The 23169-nt window shown below is 34.7% G+C and overlaps 1 protein-coding gene across 1 annotated transcript; it reads right to left on the reverse strand.

Moving 5' to 3' along the window:
* Nucleotides 1-20228: 20228 nt before the first annotated feature.
* On the reverse strand, nt 20229-22605 carry LOC133326623 (mitochondrial potassium channel ATP-binding subunit). Its single transcript, XM_061535255.1, has 5 exons — nt 22593-22605; nt 22325-22527; nt 21166-22182; nt 20493-21098; nt 20229-20429 (listed from the first exon to the last, which is right to left on the reverse strand). The coding sequence occupies exons 1-5, from the start codon at nt 22603-22605 to the stop codon at nt 20229-20231; spliced, it is 2040 nt and encodes a 679-aa protein (XP_061391239.1).
* Between the last annotated feature and the right edge of the window lie 564 nt (nt 22606-23169).

A 23169-nucleotide genomic window follows, 5' to 3' on the forward strand; every position in this document is an offset into this window, starting at 1 on the left:
ACTATAGTTTCGGATCTCGACACTGATCCTCATAAGTTCCCTTAGTTTCGTTCGTTGGTGCCTGAATTCGTGGTTAACAAGGAGGGACTTCGCTCAATTATAGGCGATATTTAACACCGTTTTAGCCTTCCTGCATTACAACTTAGGATGATTTCCCTCAGAAGTATTGTAAAGTCGTCGGCATATCAGACTGGTTCAAACCCCTCCTCAGTTTTGAGGAGTGGTGATAGAATTCCTTTCTGCGATGTCCCTTGTCCTACTGATATTAATGTATTGTAGACTACAGTTTATCCAACTCGAAAGGACTCTAAGGAATGGATAAGTTTTTCTGTGCCTACATTATTGAAAGCTCCCTCGATTTCTATGCATACAGCTAAAGTACACAATTTCTTCTCGAAGTGGCTTTCAATGTGATGTACCACCTTATTCATATATTGTCCGCCTATTAAAAAAAACTGGCAAGACGTCGGCCGGCACTACTTTCCATTCGTAGCTTTGGAAGTGGACATTCATGAGGAGAGGTAATAGTAAATCCTGCATGGTCTAAATAATAATGATAGATTTCAACTATCGGCTATATAGGTCCGTTATCTCTGGTTCCTCCCCCACAAACTGTCACAATTGTGATAAATTATTATTATTTCAGTTGTTGAATTTTGATATAAAATATAGTACATTTTCTAATGTATTTGATGTATTTATGCTCCCATGAAACTTTATTGTTCCATAATATTGTAAACGTACTGAAATATAAAAATTTCGTATGCTGATGCGGTAAATGTTTACAGCTGCTCCTTGTGGGATCTAAATTAAAAATCCAATTACAAAAGATTTGATTTTGTTCTTTTTTCTGTTCAATCTAATTGTTTTGTTTTTGCTTAGTTTACAAAATAGAGAAGTCTCCCAGCATTCCATGCAGATTTCTTTTGAAATTGTACGTTATGAGTATTCAGTGTATGCAGATAGGGATTCAATCGTGGATATTATTTTTTTTTTTGTATTTTACGCCAAATGAAATTATTACATGAGTATTAAATGTCCAGACAGACTGAACTTTTGATATAATTTGTTTTAGAGAGAATTCAAATATGCCCCACACAAATTTGGGTATGTGCAAAATGGTTTCATTTTGAAATACACTGAATACTCATAACGTACAATACTAATAATTGCAATATTTACCAATCCTACCAGATGTTTTTCCAATAGAAATTAGCACATTTTTTTGACATCTTTTTTAATTTTATACAATTATTGGATTTAGACGTAGTGCGTATAGAAAATTCGAGTAACTACATAATTTTCTCAAACCCGTTCTAATCATCTGAGTAGCCATAGCCGAAATTATGGGCAAAAATATTAAATGAAGTCCCGGTTTTGACCAAGGACGAACTTATAGTTTTTGGTGATAGTGAAGCTTTTTATTTTTTTTTATTATAAGGTTCAGTGATTTTTGTTTAGCTAAATTGACCATAAATCCTTTCGAAATTTTTAATTTATTTCAACGATTTGATATTGTTTTTTTATTTAATCAAAGCAGTGAACTAACATATTGAATAATCTTGGAATAAGGCGGACAGACAAACGCATATGGCTAAATTGAGTCCAAATAGATTGGACCAAAAATATTTAAGGTGTAAAACAATTATTGGAATTATGATCAAATTTGATACTGTAATTGATATCGATTTATTTCTTATTTGACATAGCGAACATTTTAAAATGCCAAAATTAAAATGTTATTTTAACAAGACTTCATTAATATTAAGAAAATACCACTTGGAGAATATTGTTTTGAATTACGTAAATTGCCTTCAGCACTGCATGTTTGGTCCTTGGTCCTAACACTGCGTATAGATCCGCTCTGAGCCAGTTCTCAATTATTTCCATAATATAATATCTTAATATCATAGTTACGATCCAATTTGAATTGTATAAAATTTCATAGTTAAATTTCCATGCCTTTCCCCGCTACGCAACATCAACGTATGGCATTACTACAAATTACCGGTTACTTGTTCGTTTGAACACGGCTAACATAAATGTTCGTACACAAATAACTGTGAGGATACAAGAAATTTGAATTGTGTGCGTGTAAAGAAATTTGCGAACATGTACATAAACACTTATGCAGATATACACATTAAAAGGGTTACATACAAAATCCCTTAAAAGCCCATAGAATTCAAGGACGCGAAATTATTATTACATAAATTTACAATTTCTTTTTATCATTAAAATGCATTATTGACAGAAATTATTGTAGACTAAAGATTCTCCGTTGGATTACTTACAACCCACTCTACTGTAAATATCTGTAGTTGTCATTGGTGTGGCTGAATGGAAGGAACCAAATTTTTTATTACATTTCTGGTAACGATTTACAGTCTGATGCCTTGGCTTCAACATTGTTAAGTGTGCATAAAACAAAAAGCAGCAAAATGCGGTTGTTAGTAACAAAACAAAGCCAAGGAGAAAAGAAAGGAAGTGAAACGAGTACCGCATAAACGACATCTGCGTGATGTCTTTTTTTCTTTTGTAAATGCAGCAATTTAACCCCTCCCTCTCTCCTTGTTCACGATATGACGCTGTTCATATATATCTCAACAGATTTAAACTCAAATTATTTTCTTTGACTTTGACAAACACACACATACACATATGTACTCATTCACACGCACGCACACACATTCACATTGCTGAGCTTTATAATTCCAAATATGCCATGCATTCTATTTCTCATGCAGGTATTTAAAATAAAATAAACCGGAGGCTGTGTGACAGAGGCCAAATCCGAAGACGTCAGAAAGAATGAGAGAAAATGAGGGAGTTGTTTAGCCGGAAGTTCCTTAAGGGAACCCCCCATTCTCGATTTTTTATTTTTAAGATTTTAAATGGGCTGGTAAATGAATACCAATGCATGTTAAGGTTTGTAACTTTGCACATATATATTTGAAGATTTAAAAAGAAAGAAAAATAATTTACAAAAAATGTTTGTTGTTGTTTTGTTGTTGTTTTTTGTGATCAAAGAAAAGTCCTTATTTTTGATGGCGGGCATGATAACTCCTCACTGGAACATCGGAATCCGAAAATTCCAACCGTGTTAGAAAGAGTACATGTCTGGCTCTCGTATGAACTAGGATTATTGACTTCGCTCTAAAATTAACAAAATGGCAGACCTTTGAAAAAATATTTTTGGAAAATCACCCATTTTTTACCAAAAACCTAGGTAAAAAATAAGGAAGATTTTCACCGATTGGCTTTATCCTACTTCATACGATAGCTATACACTCACAGAGAAACGTGTAAAAATTTGAAATCGATTGGGTTATTAGTTTTTGAGTTATCGTGCCCGCCATTCGCAAGAAAATGTTTAGAGAAAAACGTGTTTAAAGTTTGAGAAGCCCTTCAGCCGTCACTTGATGCTGACGCAATAAATTGGCTATATCTTCAAGAGTTCTTGAGATTTTCACTTGAAATTTTGCAGGGACATTCTTGAATTAGTGTAGATTGGAATTAAGTCGACAAAAATTTTGACCCCGAGAATGGGGGGGTCCCCTTAAGCATTTAATATTTATATACATCCGCTACTGTTGAATATGATACATACATACATACATAAAAAATCAGGGTTAGCAGATTCAGTTCAACTCTTTAATGTTGAATAAACACAAGCATTATATATAGACGTATATAACGATGTATATACACTTTACACTATAAATACAATAAATTCATAATTTATTTAATTGGAAGTTTAAACTTTTTGTTTCCTCGACATTAGCATTAATACTACAGATTTATTGGGTTTGATATAAAATGTATTAGCTACAAGGAGATCTAGAAATAAAAGGAAACATATTGTAGAATTTGAATTTTGCATTCGAATTCCAAACTTTTGAGTTTTTATTTCAAATATTTATTAATTTTAGGAAATATTTATTTATTTATAGTAGTCCAAGCAATTTGTGTTTTTTCCAAACGAGAAAGGTGGAAAATATATCGTTAAATAATGTACGGGTGCTAAATTTTACCCCTATAAATTTTCTGAAATATATATATTTTTTAGAACTTAATTGTTTCTATAATATTTTTCATTGTTTGTTTGTTAATGTACCAAATAATAAAATTATTTATGTAAACAATACGAAACTTTATTTTACAGACTTTGTGAAATAAGGTGAAAAATATGAACGAAAGTGTAAAATTTATACCCTCCTGCAAAGTTAAAGGTTAAAGATGGTAGATGAGGGGGGAAACAGAATAGAGACAACAGAAGAATGAATAACACTCCGCATTAAAGCTCACTTCCTACCGAACACATCAACATCTGATGAACTAACGATGCTAAAGGAGGAAAGATGCGAGGAACATATGATTGATAGATAAATGGTGCGTGATGCATTGAAGAGCTTCGCACCATTCAAAGCAGCTGGACCAGACAACGCCTTAATAGACGAACTACAAAAGTAGACGAACTAAGTTCGGCAAGGCAAGCTACGCAACACCAAAACCCTATCGGTCGTTGAGTCTAACTTCATTCTTACTTAAAACTATAGAACTGATAGTCGATACCACGATAAAGAGCAACATAACCAACGATACGCTGAAGTACTAACAACACGCGTACGTAAAGAGAAGATCAGTGGAAACCGCTCTGCATGAGGTGGTACACCACATTGAATTCTCCATCGCTAAGGCAATGATTACTTTAGCTGCATTGATATCGAGGGAGCTTTCCATAATGTCGGCACTGAAACAGTTATCTAATCCTTTGAGACCTTTCGAGTTGACCAGACAATTATAGACTGGGCCAGCCACATACTAAGGAATAGACGGATTAACTGTAGCTAACATAAATATCAGGGAAAAAGTAAGACAAGTGACTCCGCAGGGAGGTATTTTTATTACCGCTGCTGTGGGTTACCACTATTAATAGTATCTTAAGGGCCATAAGCGAGGATGGATTTGAACCCGTCAGACGATGTTATAATATATAAACGGTGTTAAACAACGCCGAGAGGCCTTAACGTAAATCCGGCCACAACGGAAGACAAAAATACGACAGTACGAAGATCCCATCTTTCAAAACAATATGATAACCATATTAAATGTGGGGGTCATCCTACAGCACCGGGTAGATAAAGCCCAAAGATGCTGGTCCTTCTGCAAAAGAGCTGTAGGCTGTAGATGATACACTTGATCTTTAAGAGCGTCATTAGAACAAGTCTAAAGTCGATATTCTGGTGGACAGCAATTGGCAAAAAATGTAATGTAAAATCGTTACAGAAAGTCAAGAGAATATGCTGCCTAGGTACATGTGGGACAATGAGGACAACACAAAAAAAGCTTTGGATACTATAGTGTATGTACATCCAAATACAGCTATGAAGGAGTAAACCAACACCGGACACAAAAGACCGCACCTAAATGTATTACGGACCACAATCGGATTTTCAATTAGTAATTTTGAATCGGACCGAATACCTGAAATAAGAGTAGTTACAACATGTGAAACTATGACACCAAACAGGGACTCATGAATAGCGGAACATTAGCAATCATACCCACTGATAACTATTGTTTCTCAGGATTTGTCAAAGAAAATCTGAGAACCGAAATTTTACTTCGCCTATCAGATCACTACACGATCTTAAATGCGGAAGTGCCTGAACTGGTTTGGTTCAAACTCTGGTCAGAATATAATTAATATAAGACAGTAAACACGTCATAAAAACAATAACCTCTAAAGCAATTAAATCCAAAACTTTATTTAGAATGTAAAGAAACCATAAATAATTTCTCGCGGCATGGTCTCATACGAATCATATGGGTACCGAGTCACATAGGGACAATCAAATCCAAAGATGTCTTCTTCAATCTCCACTGGTCACTTAAGTAGTGTTGTAAACCACCCTTCTTTTCAACCTAACCTACTGCAGATTTTTGGAACATGCTAGGAAATCCTGCTTGCAAACATTGTTTAATTAAAGATTAAATAAGCATTAGAAAAATCGGAAAACTTTTTAACTCAAACTCCAGTAAAATGGCCCAACTCGAGTACTAACTCCACACCCCTGGCAGTAGAATGTATCGTGGTATAGTTTTTTATTGACCCAAGGAAGTTGATATTTCATAAATGCTTTACAACTAGAAATAGAAATGATACGCCATACGCTTATTGATTTTTTTAATTCAACGCACTACATTTCAATTTATAGAACTCGTTTGCCTCTAGTATTTGTTGTTTCCTCAATCAAAAAGTGGAATATATTTCTTCGACATATCCATTCCCCGTTTCCTAACCGTGGTGATGGAAACGACAACAAAACTTTTACATGTAATTTAAAATACCCCCTCTTGGTTGTTATAGATTTTTTTGGGGGGTGCAAGAAAAACTTTCAGGGACTTTGGAAATAACTAAAATTTTGAACATGATAACTAGAACACAACATCATCCACACGCGCAAGAGCTGACAAAACTAATACGCTGAAATCGTTTCATTCATGATTCCAGAGCCGCAGTTAACAAGACGTAACAAAGCCAAAATACGATGAGTGCTAGGACGATATTTAGCGTGCATGTTCTAGGGGACTTTGAATGTACTTTTCTCATCATGTGAACCGCTTGCTCGGTCTCATGTGGCCGTGGAACGATGATGAATGGAAAAGTTTTGCAATTTTTACACGTCAAACAATCTCAGCATTTTTCCAAACTGTTTGAGTTCTTCGTGCAGCGGACAAGCTGTTATTAACATTATGACATCCTTTTTTGTTATACGCTGTGGAACTCGACACCCCACAAACGGATAGAAATAATGGGGAAACATTTTTTGTGGAAGTTACCAAAATTGCAGAGAACTAGTTTTAGATGTGAAAATTGAATGGGGTCTCAATGAAAGTATATTCATTTAAATAGGTTTTCCCTTGCATACTAAACAACTATGTGATAATATTACAGCAATATCAATCGATGTACGTAGGCGTGTGTGTCCGTGTGACCAATACCAAAGTGATTTTACTGGTTCGGTGTAATGTCCGAAAATTAACATTTTGGTACCACACTTTTCGAGACGTACCACAGGTGGATAGATACACTGCACACAACACAGTTCCGTTGCACACAAAAATAACTTGTTAAACCCTTTTAGGCCCCAAATTTTTCTTTGCTAATAAAACTATTTTATGTGCACAAAATAATGTAACTTTCCTAACGATGATAAAAACTATAATATCACATTAAATTATTCTTAAGCATCATAAGGATTTATGCCATCAAGTATTTATTTAAAAGAGTGAAGAGTTTTGTTAAACTGGAAATAGCTCCCATTTATATTTCCGCCCGTTTTCATGCAAATGACCCACTGACGACCGTATGTTTAATTGACTCGAAATTTGTAGTCGGAAGCCCATGACTACAGCGACATGCGTTTTGTAGATCTGATTTTATTTAAATAATACCCTGTGTCTGTCTGATTGACACTACATTTCGCATATCTCTCTACTTTGGTGGTGTAAATAAATCTGTGAAGTAAAGTTCCGATTTGTTTATATATAACAAGTATGTATATTGATTTGAGTTTATTTTATTATTTGGTGACACATAAACAAACAAACAATAGAAAATATTATAGAAAAATGTAAATTCTATAAATAAAAAATATTTCATAAAATGTATAAGGGGTAAGGGTAAAATTTATTTTTGCAGGAAGACTTTTTCAGGTAGAGAGGAAGAATCGTTATATATTTCAAATATGGAGACTTTGAGCTTTACACCAGTGGGTCACTGCGGGTGACGGTTTAAAAATGACATGAGATCAACGTTAGAAAATTGTACAAAAGGATTTTTGGAAAATCGATCTATAAATTTAGTTCTAATTGTATATAGCTAGAATCTTGAAATTTTGTATGGAATACATATTGGGAAGTGGTGTTGATGTATGGAAATGGTTTTAGAAATTCGTACTTATGTGTATGTAAATTCGTACTTAAGTGGTACTATTTGCATTTAGTTGAGCTTATAGAGATGAAATCTTGAAAATAGGAACTATTGGAGTACAGGATTGAGGTAGCTTTAAAAATCGTACTTATGTGTACGAAATGTACTAATTATGGTACAAGTTGGATTTTGATGAACAGATAAAGCTGGAGTCTTGAGATTGGGAATTAAAATTGTTGTTGGATTGAGTTTGGAATCCTGAAATTTTGAATTTAGTTTACTGTTTGAGTGTAGGATTAAGGTAATCTTACCAACGAGTAAAACCCAAACCGAAGGCTTTGGTGCTGGCACATCCTTCTATAGAGATGAAGAAGGAAGCCTGGTGGCAGATACAGACAGCGTGCTGACAGCGAGCATTTTGAAAAGCTTCTGGTATCAAATAGTGGCGGTGAAGAAGAACCCCAGAACCAAGAGAGCCAAGGTGAGGTCATAAAAGCAATTGAACGGCTTAAAAACAATAAAGCAGCAGGAGACGACAGGTTACAGAAATGGCACTCTGTACACCAAAAAACACATGTTACTCGACTATCCCGATGACATCGATATAATGCGTCGAAGATTGAACAAATTGATAAGGAGTCTGCCAAAATGGGTCTGGCAGTAAACGGCGAGAATACCAAGCTGATGGTATCAAGGCTCAAGACGTCCAGTAGACTCGGACTAACTGTGGAACTTGAGAACTACAGTTTCGAGGTAGTTAAAGATTTTATATACCTTGGTAGCGCCATAAATAAAACGAATGACATCAGTTTAGAAATTCGGAGAAGGATTTTGATGGCCAACAGATGCTACCATGGTCTAAGTAAGCAGTTTAGAAACAAGGTCACCTCCCGCCAGACCAAACCCACCCTTTACAAGACGCTGATCTGAAGCATGGATACATGCGCAAGCAGATGAGGTAGCTCTTGGGGTGTTTGAAAGAAAAATTCTCTGAAAGATCTACGGGCCGATCTGCATCGACGGTGAGTATCGGCGTCCAATGAACCACGAGCTTTACCATTTATACGCGGACATCGACATAGTCAGTCGTATTGAGCTACAGCGACTACGAGGCTAGGCCATGTTGTGCGAATGAATGAGAATGACCCAGCTCAAAAGGCATATAAAAGCCAGCCTACTGATGGTTCCCATAGAAGGGGAAGGCCACGAATCAGATGGAAAGACCAAGTAGAAAAAAACATCTTGGAACGTGGTCTTTCAAATTGGAGGAGATGCGCACAAGACCGACGCGCTAGGAAATCTTTTTTAAGCTCGGCTTATAGAACAACCGTTCTGTAACAAGCCAGCTAAGTAAAGTAAGTAAGTATTTTGAACATATTTTAGATACGCTGTACAATGATATTGCTAGTTTAGTTTAGCATCTGAAATAGTTTTTTACGTCTTCACATAGACACTTAAAGAGAGACAACATTAGGAAATTAATTTATTTTCATTAGAAATTGGAGTTCCAATTTAATTATCGTTGTGTTCGTAAATAATTTGTGAACAATCTGTATGTCCACACATGAACAAGTTGACCATACTCGACCAATCAGCATAACACCTATTTTCATTACCGTTTAACATGCCACAAAACATCGCCATTATCTAATGGCGTTAAAACTAGCTGTTACTCCACTAAAGGAGTGACATCATGGCAATAGAATATTTCTTGGACGGCAATTTAGGCAGGTTAATAGCTAACATCCATTTGACGCCAACAACTTTCTTTCAATTAAGACATTTCTCTGTGCCTTTGCAGGCTCAGATTCTCAATGGCTTCTTTGATGTCCTTTCACATCTCTAAAAGTTCGCAACAATGCAAAGGTGCCATTTTGGGTCATGGCGGTTTTTTGCTACCGCTTTCGGTTGAAAAGTTTAAGTACTTTACAAAATTGCAAGCCAGCGAAAACAAAGAAGACTCAAAAGTGCATTAATTCCTGGTTTTTCTTTTTAATGCACTTTCACATTTTCCCAAGGAATATCATTTAAACTTTCTCATATTGCGACCACTTGTGGACCGTAACAATTTTATTTAATTACAAAAACTGCAAAAGTTTTCTGAGGATCGCCATTTGCCGTTTCGTCATAATTAAAATTAAAAATGCATTTCAATTTTCGAATTGAGGTTCATTTCGGTTAATGGACAGGTAACTTGTACATTCGTATTTTAGAACTTAAAATTTGAATTTATAGTTGTAGCTAAAGAGGACAGTAGTAGGACACAACACATTTTCATGTAGTTACCATTTACAAAGATAAAGTAGAAATAAAAAACAAATGGAACAATGTGAACTAATAATTGTGGCAAATGGAAGTGGTTGAAATGCAAAGCGAAATATGAAAAAATTGCAAATCAAATATTATTTGTGGCGAACCTCAGAAAAATAAAGAAATGTGTAGAGTATTTATTTTCTTTTCTTTAGAAACATTATTGGCAATATAAAACGAACATCATCACTAATATAATTAACATTCGACATTCCTCCGCTCACCCTTGACTTTGAATAAAAAAACCAATTATTGACATAAATATGTAGAAATGTCTTTACCATGCATTGGATACACAAATAACTCTATCGGAGTTTGTTACCGACACTTTACATGGTAAATAGATGCCATTCAAATGCGAACAACAGGAGCAGTATCGGTGAAACTTTTCAACTGTATCATACATTTTTTTTCAAATAACATCCGAACTTTTTATTGTTTCTACGATTTCAAATAAACAAAAACAGAAAACTGACGAACATCAAAAATGATGCTTTCGTCACACACACACACAAAACTATAGGAATTAAATGTAACATAGCACGTTTAACGCCGCAAGCCATGTCGAACGGAGAAAAATCCACAGAGAGAAATTTGAATATTAAGCCGAATATATGAGAAAAAATGTCATTGTTCAATACTGTCACATATGCACAATGGCTAATACCCTGTACCACTATTAGATCTACATACTATCTATAGTAATTAAAGAGTAAAGAGATTGACTAAATGACTGACTTAACGATTCATCAAAGTCCAGACAAAACGGCTGAAGCTAGAGTCTTGAAATTTGAGGTGACTCTCACTCATGGTCCAAAGGTGTCAGTAAGGCTGGGTTTTTAGAAATTCGCACTAGAACGGCACCAAAAGTACTAAGTGTGGTACCATAAGTATCTGGCGAACCGGTAAAGCCAGAACTAATAAATTTGAAAAGGGGGTCACTGAATATATTTAGCAAAGGGTTTTTTTGGACATTCGAACTACAAGTATCCGAAAGGTACTAAAATTGACTAAATTTGGAATGCGAATTAAGTTTGAAGACTTTTTTTGTTGCAAAAACACAAATATATATGAAACGAGCACCGTTTAAGAGAAAAAATATCATTTTTGTAATAGCGACGAACTTCATTAAAATTTGTATGTGCAACCCTAAACTTATGTTGCACATTTTACCAACCTTCTACGAAAAAAGAAGTTCTTACTCAATTCATTTTATATTATGATTTATAAATTTCAAAATTTTATAGATATTAATTGAAAACTTCGTTTAAGCGCAACGAGTTTCGCTTATCCGAAATTCTTTTAATTGAAATCCTGCTTAAGAGAAAGAATTTTCTGAAATTAGGTGTTTTCGCTTAACCGAATTCGACTGTATACGAAAAGTACTATACGAATGGAGCTGGAATCGTTAATCGGAGTATAGCATACCGATTTGTAGGTAGTTTTGGAAATTTTTACTTATTTGGTAATATATTTGGTATAATTTGGATGAACCTTTAGAGCTGAAACACTGAAATTTGAAAAAAAATAAATAGTAATGCACTGAACAATTGATATATTTTTGGTAGTTTGGGAAATTCGTACTTATGTGTACTAAATTTGGTACAATTTCAATTTTGGTTGAACCTATAGAGCTGGAATCCCGAAAGTTAGATTCACTGTTGGGATTTAGGATTGGGGTACGTGGGAAGATTTGGAAATTTCTACTTATGTGTACTAAATATTACTAAGTTTGGTACAATTTGAATTTAGGTGAACCGGTAGATCTGGAAGACTGAAATTTGGAAATAAGATTACAACTGGATTGTAAAATTTAGGTATGTTGGTAGTTTGGGAAATTCCTACTTATGTGTAGTAAATTTGTAAAAATTTGAATCTTGGGTAAACCAATATAGCCGGAATCCTGAAATTTGGAGTTGTGACGACTATTGGGGTGTAGGTATATTAATTTGGAAATTCGTACTTATGTGTACGATACAGTGATACAATTTGGATTTAGGTGATCCGATAGAGCTGGAATCTTGGAAAAAAATTATTGTCCAAGTATAGGGTTAGGGTATGGGTGCAGTTTTGGAAATTTGTACTTATGTGTACTAAATTTAATACAATTAGGATTTAGATGAACCCACAGAGCTGGAATCCTGAAATTTGGAATTAAGATTGGGGTATGTGGGAAGTTTTGGGAATTCATACTTATGATTGTTAAGGTAGGTAGTTATGGAGATTTATATTGGGTTTTTTTTTGGAAATGAGTATTACAAGAGTACAAAGGGTAATAAATGATACCAAGTTTAGTATAGAGCTAGATTTCTGTTGTGGCCAGAATTGGTGTGAAGTGTTGAGATATGGATATAGTTTTGGAAATACGTACTATAAGAGAACGTAAGTAATAAATGGTACTAAAATTTTAATTATGGTCGGTATTGGTTTTTAAATAATTCCCACATCACCTAACGAAGCAGCGGGCATATGCTGGTAAATCAATAAATATTTCTTTTAAAAAATAAATATTAGAAACAAAAAGTGGAATGTTGGGAATTCACTTAGTATAATTTCCCGGATGTGAGTAAATGTAGGTTTAAATAGACATCCACAATATCAAATCGATTGTTCGAGTATAGAAAAATACAGGCCATAAGTTTCTATTATTTTTAAAAATGGCACATTTCTCAATAAAACCACCCTAAGAGATACAGGAAATCGAAGTAGGCAGCTTCGAATTTCTCACAGTGTCTCCTAAATACTTTAAAACATATAGTTCACTTGATTCTACGACACAACTTTATTTTTGGCCGTATCATAAATATTTAGGACGACATATGCCCAAAAAATAAACACAGTTGTGGGCAAAATAATAGGAACAAGTGTTTTAGTTTTTTTTTTTTTTGTTTTTTGACACAAAATTATTTTCTGATGTTAATCCAAATCGGTTTCAAATTTGAACACGTAGTTCTGTACATACCCTTCATTTCACACATACATACAGTGGCGTGCAGAAGCTAGTGGGTGTTTGCACTTTGAGCATTATAAACGTCATAAAAATTAAAATTAAAAATCGTATTCATCAAGAAAGAAAATCACGTTTGTCTTTGTAATATACAAAAAATGTATTCATATTTAGATTTTAGAAATGCTGATGAAAATACCTCTCTCGTTATCGTGTTTTTAATGAGTTTCCTTCAAATCGACAACAAGCCAGCACACGGCGATATACAATAATACACTTGACAATACCATGGCATGGCAATGGATATTCGATAAAAAAAAATAGCATTCCTATTATTTTCATCTTGACTGTGTGTAGTTTTGTTCCCTGCAGCCACTGGATAGAATTCAAGTTTATGAGGAAATTTCATGTAATGGCCTACCGCAATATGATGTTTCAGCATACCCCCAATACATACACACGCAAACGTACACGGACATGCGGTAAAACAGGATAAATGTACAATTGTGTGCATGTTTGTGACAACATATCCTGTGTTTGGAACTTTGGTTGAAGATATTAATTTTGTTGTCATGTTGTTGCACCCGCTGACGATGACAATGATGTTGATGATGTTGTTGTCTTCGTATTGATAACGATTTTTGCATTTAAATCCACTTCAACTAATATATGAATGTATTATTTTTTATATGTATGTATATATATATATATATAGCTGAACATTCATATACGAATATGCATATAAAACACACAGGCGCAGACAAACCACAACAATATTTTGTTTCATACAACAGGCTGTGGACGTATTTTGTGCAGAGTGTTTAATTGGTAAAATCTATATTATTCAATTCGTCAAAATGCAGCTACATATATGTATCTGACATACATTGGTATGTCGATAACTGTAAATTTTCAATCGCTTATCATTTTGTTAATTAACAAAAATTTCGGTATGTTACCGGCCAAAAAAATGCTAAGGCCTACCGACAGATCATGGTATAATAATAGAAGGTAACAAGCAAGTGTTGTTGTACAACAAACGATACAACAACCACGTGGAAATTTGTTTTTTTTTAAGTAATGCTAGGGTCAACGTCATTTGACTGAAAGATGTAAACAAACATATAAATTTTCAACAAATTTTATTCATTTTAAAAATGTAATATTTTCGAATTTTTAAAATAAAATTGAAAGACATGAATGAAAATCTATCAAATTTATATTTCTATCGCTTCCACATATTTCCTCTAATTGAGCCATTGCCACTGATATGTGTAACACATATAAAAATGCTGGGAAATACGAGTTATTCCATGAAGAAAGATTGGTTCCTCAAACTTTCCCAGCAGGCAGATTGAGTAAATTGAATACGGGGGGACATTTAAAAAAGAACAATTTCGAATTTTATGCTACCCAATTTTCCTGTTGAGTAATTTTTAAAAACATAATTTGTCAAATTCATATTGACACTAGTATAATGTTGGAATCAAATCAGCTGGGATTTGCTGTTACCTTTTATAATTGTACCATGATATCTACCTTGGAACAAGGCCTGTATAAGTTCGGCCAGTGAGCGAATTCACAGAGAAAACATAGGTTTAACGTCAATTATTTTGCCGAGGCGAAAACTAATTGTTTCGCCTTTAAATAATAAACACATTCAAAACACAACACAATTTATAATTTCATGATTTGTAAACAAAGCGAATATACATTAATTCGCAGTGGCATATAACATTTGAAGCGAATTATTTCCACCAATCAGAACACAGAATTTTCGAAGTATTAAAAATATTTGTTTACATTTTTGAAATTCCATAATTTTCTCAAATAAAATATTTATGAATTAAAAATGGCGCAAGGGATAAAATCTTTTAAAAAATATTTTAAAATGGCTGGACCCATAATCAATATAGTTCCGGAAGTTTTTTAAAGCATCTGAGTGGTCAAGACTTAACAAAATATTGCATTATATTCAAAATTGTGAAATTACAACCGAAATCGAGCGTATTACTACATGGAAGCTGGAGCGACTGACAGATTTTTTAAAATACTAAAGTCCAAATTCAAGAAATATTATTGAATTCTGCCTGATTGATATTCAATAATAGACCTTCAAAAAGTGATTTTGGTTCCACTGTTTACATTGTTGGATCATCTTTATCAGAAGAATGTGTGAAAGCTATCGCTTCGGATCGGAATATACCCTCACCGCCAAATAAACGAATTATACTCTCGGTTCAATATAGAAACACCTGAACATGAAGGATATAATTTTATTTGCCATTGAATATTAACTGTATTCGTTTTTAACATTATATAGGTTCGTTCCTGTACTTTTTGATAGTAAAGCTAGTAAAAGAGCGAACTATCAAAAATTACTCTCACATACAAGATTTGCGCAAAAAGTAAAGGAACGAAAAATAGTTAAAACATGAAGAAACGTCAAAATCAAAAATTCCATTTGTTAAGGACAAAAAAAGACTACAGAAACCTAATGCACACAAAAAACAATAACAAAAAGTTAAACGGCGTCCATTGCATGATTTTGATAATATTAATATTTATTGTTTATTTTTTTATTTGTATAATTTAGAGGAAAACATTATGGAATATATGGAAGTGGAGTTTCCGACGACTCCAAGGCCGGAAAGTCTTATATGGCTGGACGCTCCCATAATGATTAGAATGTTTTAGCGAACTAGAACAACAAGATATGGAACAAGTCAAGTTTATGGGCCCCACTCGGATCATTTTGATATGATTGCCGTAAGTAGCTCTGCTTGTGATGATTACAGTGATATACATTTCATGTGGGGAAATGCATACTTCCCGAAATATTGGTCTTGACATTTCGGAACATATTTTGTTTAAAACAACTCTTTTCTATTGCCACCAAGGCCATATGGGTATCATTAAGAGAACTTACTTTTACTTTTTAAGAGAACTTAAGAGTAAGACTTTCACACATGGACAGTCGCATACATGGCTACGCAATATATTCTTCATCTAGTTATATAGCACAAACCATAACCTTTAAAATGATAAAATGATACGGCTGATTAAAACAACACACTCTCCGAACTTTCAAGGCCCATATCTCGGGAAGTATGCATTTCTCCCCATAAAATATATATCACTGTAATCAGTTCACAGATGACTATTTACTGTAAAAATGTCAAAGCGATCCAAGTGGAGCTCCTAAACTTGACTTAACCCCAAGATATTTTGGATATTAGTACGATTAACCAACCCAACCCAAGTTTTAATTCTATAGTATCTTCATCTGAATCTTCTGCCAGCCATTCATCTTCGCTATCCTCCAAAAGAGAAAAAAATCTGTTTGTCAATTTTTAAATTTCTTATTTGTTTTTTTTTTTTTTTTTTCAAGCAAATGTGTGTTCGTCTGTGCGTGTGTCCCTTTTGTTGAAGCGCTAACTTTCATATGCTTTATTTCGGACTGTATATCTCTGGCAATCAAATGTCAAATTCATAATTTACTACATTTACTACATGGTATAATAATAGAAGGTAACAGCAAGTGTTGTTGTACAAAAAACGATACAACAACCACATGGAAATTTGTTGTTGTAAGTTCTACTTGTGTCAACTCATTTGACAGAAAAATGTAAACAAACAAACAGATTATCATCAAATTATTTTTATTTTGAAAATGAAATATTTTCGAATCCTCAAAATAAAAATTGAAAAACATGAATGAAAATGTATCAAATTTATATTTCTATCGCTTCCACATCTTTCCTATTATTGAGCCATTGCCATATATATGAGTAACACATATGAAAATGCTGGGAATAGCGAGTTATTCTTTGAAGAAAGATTTGCTTCCTCAAATTTCCCAGCAGGCAGATTGAGTAAATTGAATACAAGAGCACATTTAATAAAGAACAATTTCAAATTGCATGCGTTCCCAATTTTCCTGTTGGGTGATTTTTAAAAACATAATTTGTCAAATTCATATTGACACTAGTATTACGTTGGAATCAAATCAGCTGGGATTTGCTGTTACCTTTTATAATTGTACCATGCATTTACTACTTCGTGCTAGGCCAAATTGGTCTTGCAGAAAATAGGAGAAGAGAACGCCATTTTGGTTTTAACTCTCTTAAATTTAACTTCAATTTTTCCTACTTTTCGGTGTAACGAAACGCTTTTCTAGCAAAAATTGCAAAACTAGCTAGTACAATATAGTACTATATTGCAGGTTTGGGAACACAGCTCATTTCTGTTATTTTTTAGTAATTTCGTAAATTCTAACAATAATTTTTTTATTATGTTTTAATATTTTATTATTCGCATGAAAGACTCTTTAATATCATTAATTTGTTGATTGATTTAAGGGGAACATTTGGTAACCCTATCTTGTACGATTGTATTGCAAATCAGCGAGAGATTCATTGGGAATAAATGCAACACAAACCTATGTATCTTTGCTTGGAAGAAAACCTGGCCTCGTGCATTCACGGGTCGCCAATTCCTGCGGCCTTAAGGAACTGAGGACCGCACACACACACAAACCTATGTATCTATTTAAAATTGGAGTTTAAAGGCGTTTTATCTCTCACTATGAAAATGTAAGTGTAAAGAATACACCTCCAATGGGTGTAAAGTGTGTTACAGAACACCTCGGCGTGTGTTCGATACACTTCTGTCGTTGAAGTGAATGCCAGAACATGCCGGATAATGTATAATTATAGTAAACCAAAATATCTATAGAAGATAAACATATCTCTTCATAAAATCAAAACGCCAATAGTTCAATCAAAGACCACAAGTTCTTTTTATGGAGTACCGAAAGTTATTCATAATTTTGTCTTAGGGACCAAAAATTCCTCTTTACTACACAACATAAACGTGGTTCTTGTAGTATATTAAATACAGCAGGACTTCCATTCTAGAAGGCAACACGGTCTTCATATCGAAGACTTTATGATTTGTATTTATTTAAAAAATTGTCTTCTTTATTTCCAATGTCTCTAATTTTTGTATACTAAAATTATTTTTTTCTGTTACGGCGAATTCAAACATCAACAAATTGTTGTGACATATAATGTTACCATCACCTGGCTCGATACGGTTACCTGGTTAATATACCTTGCCTTGTTCGGAATGCTGTTTATATGTCGGGTCATTTTTCTTAAATACAAAAATTAAATAAGATTTACATTGAATGTTACAAATATACACATACATTAAGATATTGCCGAATCATGAAAGGCAACTTTCCTCTGGCTTTCCATCTCATTGCAAAATTCAATTTAATCATTAAGCGAAAGGGAACAACTATAAACCAGCAATGTCAAAACCATGTAAAAAACTATCAAGTTCGATCAGACCGTACTTTTTATACACCACCACGAGATGTGCATTCAAAATTTCTTTAATCGGTCGGGATCTTTATATGACATTATGTGAAAGTAATTTGTTCAAGCTCCGAAAAAATGTTTCAAATTACATAACATTGCCCTATATTAACAAATCATTACCCTATATCGTATAATTTCTGGAAACAATTATTTTCATCAAGAATCCGTTATGCCAAATTATAACCTCTTCGTTGAGAAAATCCGGTTAAAATTTTAATAATACCGAAAGTGAAGGTCTCGTCCCGTGATATCAAAACTTGGACCTATATAGACAATTTTCTCTAAAAAGGTGTTAAACACTACAATAACCTCGAATGCAAAAATGCAGCTTAAACCTTCAAAATTACCATTATGTGAGGACTATGACAAAAATGGACCTACATTGATTATTTTCTGTATATATGTAAGTCTTCAAGAACACATTATACCAAATTACAGCTACATCGGTGGAAAAATGCAAGCCGTTAAAATACGGAATATTGGTCAGTATTGTTATATGAGAGCTATACCAAAACGATATATTTTTTGCTAGGAAGATTTGACACCAATTCGATTAAAAAACTTGCCTAAACCCCACAAAAATACCGAAATTTAGGATGTAAGGTTATATGGGGGCTACCCTAAAAAGTGGATCAATATTGGTAATTTTAGGAACGAATATATTTTGTACCCAGGGAGAACTCAAAATACCAAATTGATGATAGTTTTGAATAGGAAGATTTTCAACCCACTGAGAACCCAAAATAACAAATAATATCTACTTAGTTTAAAAAAGTGACCAATAGCTTTAAAATAATCAATATTAGGATATTTTTTACAAATACAAATTATTTTTAAAAATATGAACAGAACTTGAAAACAAACCTAAGATGGCGAAAATTATCCCTTAACAATATTGTTAAGGCATGACAACGTTTGCTGATCAGCTAGTATTTTATAAAACTTAGAAAATGCTTTGTTCTAATTGGTGAGAAAATCGAAGGCGAATTAATTTTTATTCGCCTTGATAACAATTTTGAAAAATCATGTTCCCAATTCACTATTGCAGCTACCTTTAGTCAACCAGGATTACTGTTTTGTATCGAAATATTTGTTTCCTTTCTTTCGTTAAGTTCACTGCACAAGATTATGTAAATAAAACACCAAACTGTATATGTAAAATGTATTCTGAAATAGTGCTCATGTTTATTTCCTTTTTAATCCGCCACTATAATATACAAAACAAAAATAAGCACCAGTGATTTGGAATTTAGACAATACGACTCGAACCTAAATCAATGAATATGCGTTCTAGAATACCCACAATTGTTTAAATGAATAAAATTCGATTTTCAAGATACGAAACAAAATAATATTCTGTAAATGTTGAAAATTTCCAACATTATATTTTGGATACGTAATGCGTGTCTGGGAAACATGTATTTAACTTTTGTGGTGAATAAAATGTTACGCATACGCATGAATTTAGGTACGAGCCTAATATATATATATATTTAATGTAAACCATCTTTAGCCATTTTACGTAAATCCATTGGATTAGAACAACAATAATAAACAACACATATGTCACTAATTAAAAATCAAAAATCGGTCACATTATTAAATGTGTAACATGCACTTTTCCCGTTATATTATTGTCAGTATGTTAACCTTGCGCCATATTGGGACGTTGCTGGCTGGTACTATTATTAGTGTTACTACTAGTATTACTATCGGCTGATTCGAAGTCGGCAGTGTTAGGTAAATTGAAGTCTGTGGGATCTTCGATAGCGCCATGTTTTTCTTGCTGTCGCACTAAGTCATAATAGAGGCCACGTTTGGCCATGAGTTCGTTGTGTTTTCCCGACTATTAAATATAAAAATATTACATTAGAATAATTGTTGAATAGACTTGAAGCATCATACATACCTCCACTATACGTCCTTTGTCTAAAACAACAATCAAGTCAGCATTTCGTATTGTAGAGAGCCGATGAGCTATTACCAATGTGGTTCTGTTAAGTACAGCGGTATCAAGAGCCTTTTGTACTTCAGCCTCACTGGTTGCGTCTAATGCACTGGTTGCTTCATCTAGTATAAGAACTCGTGGATTTTTCAATAGAGCTCTTGCAATAGCTATACGCTGCCTTTGGCCACCGCTCAATTGTGCACCCCTCTCACCAACATTTGTCTCATAACCATCCGGAAGAGCAGATACAAAGTCGTGGGACTGTGACAATTTGGCAGCTTCGATCACATCATCCTTTTTTGCCCCCGGTCGCCCGTATCGTATATTTTCAAATATAGTAGTGGCAAACAAAATAGGTTGCTGTTCTATGAAACCTAAGACATTACCTCTCAGCCAGTGTGGCTGAATGTCTTCCAGCTTGTATCCATCGATTTTTATAGTACCTGCAGTCGGTTCATAAAAGCGTTCGACTAAAGCAGCAATTGTGGATTTGCCGGACCCACTGGCACCCACCAAAGCGACAGTTTCGCCTGGTCTTAAAATTAAACTAAAATCTTTTAGCACAACCTGTGGAAAAATGATTTCAAAAAACGTTAATACTTTTATCGGTTTCGTTGTTGAATTTTTTACTCACATGGTCGGGTCTCGTAGGATAGGCAAATGATACGTTTTCAAAACGTATTTCACCCCTCAACCTTTCCGATGGAATTTCATAGCCTCTTAAAAGATCAACTTTAGGTTCGATTTGTAAGTACTCGAATACGCGGGACCCAGCGGTCATTCCTCTTATCATGGTACCCAGCAAAACAGAACCTTGGGCCAGCGAACGCTGCACACCCTGTGCCGCCACTAGGAAGGCCATTAGGGATCCAGGCGTTAGGCTTTCCGTCGACATTAAATGACCGCCCAAGAAGAGTGTAGACAAAACTAAACCATTGAGGAAGAAGTTTGTTAAGCCCTGAAACACTGCAATACCATATCCTAATTCCTGAGATAAACGTGCAGCCTCGTTTGTTTCGTGTTCGAATAGTGCCATTTCTTGGTACTCGCAGGCACTAGAACGCACCGTGCGAACATTAGATAAAGCCTCCTCGCATACAGATGTGGCTCGTTCGTTTTGTGCTTGGGCGTTTTTGCTCAAGCTCCGCAATTTCTTGCCCAGATATGTCATAAAGGTTACTACACCCGGCACAGCGGCCAAGGCAATGGCAGCCATATGTGGCGAAATAAGGAATAATGAAATTGCCCCACCAATGAGTTGAGCGACACTTCGCAGTCCTTGTGATACGAACTGCTTGAACGACGCCTTAAAATCGTGAACATCGGCTGTAAGACGATTAACTAGCTCTCCAGTTCGATTTTTATCGAAGAATTCAATGTCCTGTAGCATAATCTGTCGGAAAAGGTCTTGTCGTAACTTTGCCGCCATTTGCTCTCCTATGCGACTCAAGAGGTAGATATATAGGAACGTAAAGCCAGACTGCATTACATATAAACTCAATAGGTTTGAAGCTGGTTTGCCAACATCCTTAAAGAATGAATTGTTCAGGGGATCTTTGACGTACGTGTTAGCATATCGGGCTAATATGTTGATCAAATCGCCCAACAAATTCGGTATACGTATATTGATGAAGGCAACAACAAGGGCAGCCTGAAATAAAAAATATTCAATTAATTGATAAGTGTTTAATCAGACGCAGCGAAGGTTGTGTGGTGGTGAGGGAGAAAATATATGGAATAAGATAAGAAATTTAATTAATATTAGCCTCGATAGTCTGCGCTGTACAACTTACCGCGATCGCACCCAAGAATTCCCATAGATGTGGCTCCAGATAAGACCAAAATCGTTTCCAATCGAATTTTCCATCTTCTTGTTGCAGCGTTTTCTGCAAAACTCCTGCCAAGCGATTACCTTCGCATTGGACCTTATAACGACCATGTAGCCAACTGCGAGCCACCAAACCCAAAGAAACGCCACCACTGCCGAAAAGTAATGCTTTCAGCTTAGCCGCATTTCTGCTGCTCTCTTGCGACTGTGTGGCCTTCTGACTATTTCTCAACTCGGATCGAACATTGCTGTGAAAGTTCTTCCAATATGACGCATCTTTAACGCTTTGTTTCGTCAGCGATGAATTGATTTGGAATCTCGGTATCTGTTGCAGCAGGTGACGACTGGAAACGATATCAATTAAACTTTGGTCAGAAAAAGTTTGCAAGTTTGTGACATAACAAAATACACGAAACATGTACTTGCTCTCCGCCAGACCTTGCTCGTTCCTTGAAACTCTTACTCACCTGTTATCGCGACCGCAGTTGTGCAAGAGCAATCGTAACATCTTCTTTCTAGCTGCACGTATTCGTCTTGACCGTTAGACCTAACACCTTTTGCCCCAATATTATACTAATTCTCGATATGAATGGATAGTAATTTTATCAAAACAAATCAAATCAAAAGAGTTGAATTCTTCATTATTCCTCCGATTGGCGTGCTTTCCGTTCCTTTGCTTTTTATTACAATGCCGCTTCTTCTTAAAGTTTTGACGGCGTTGCGAAATTGGACGAAATAGGTTTAAAACGTAACTGATAAAGCCAGAATCAAAACAAACAACGATTAGTATTAGTCTTTCTTAAGTCGAAA

Source organism: Musca vetustissima, unplaced genomic scaffold, assembly GCF_032173495.1.
Source record: "Musca vetustissima isolate MV318-11 ecotype Yass unplaced genomic scaffold, APGP_CSIRO_Mvet_v1 utg9679, whole genome shotgun sequence".
Classification (NCBI taxonomy): Eukaryota; Metazoa; Arthropoda; class Insecta; order Diptera; family Muscidae; genus Musca; species Musca vetustissima.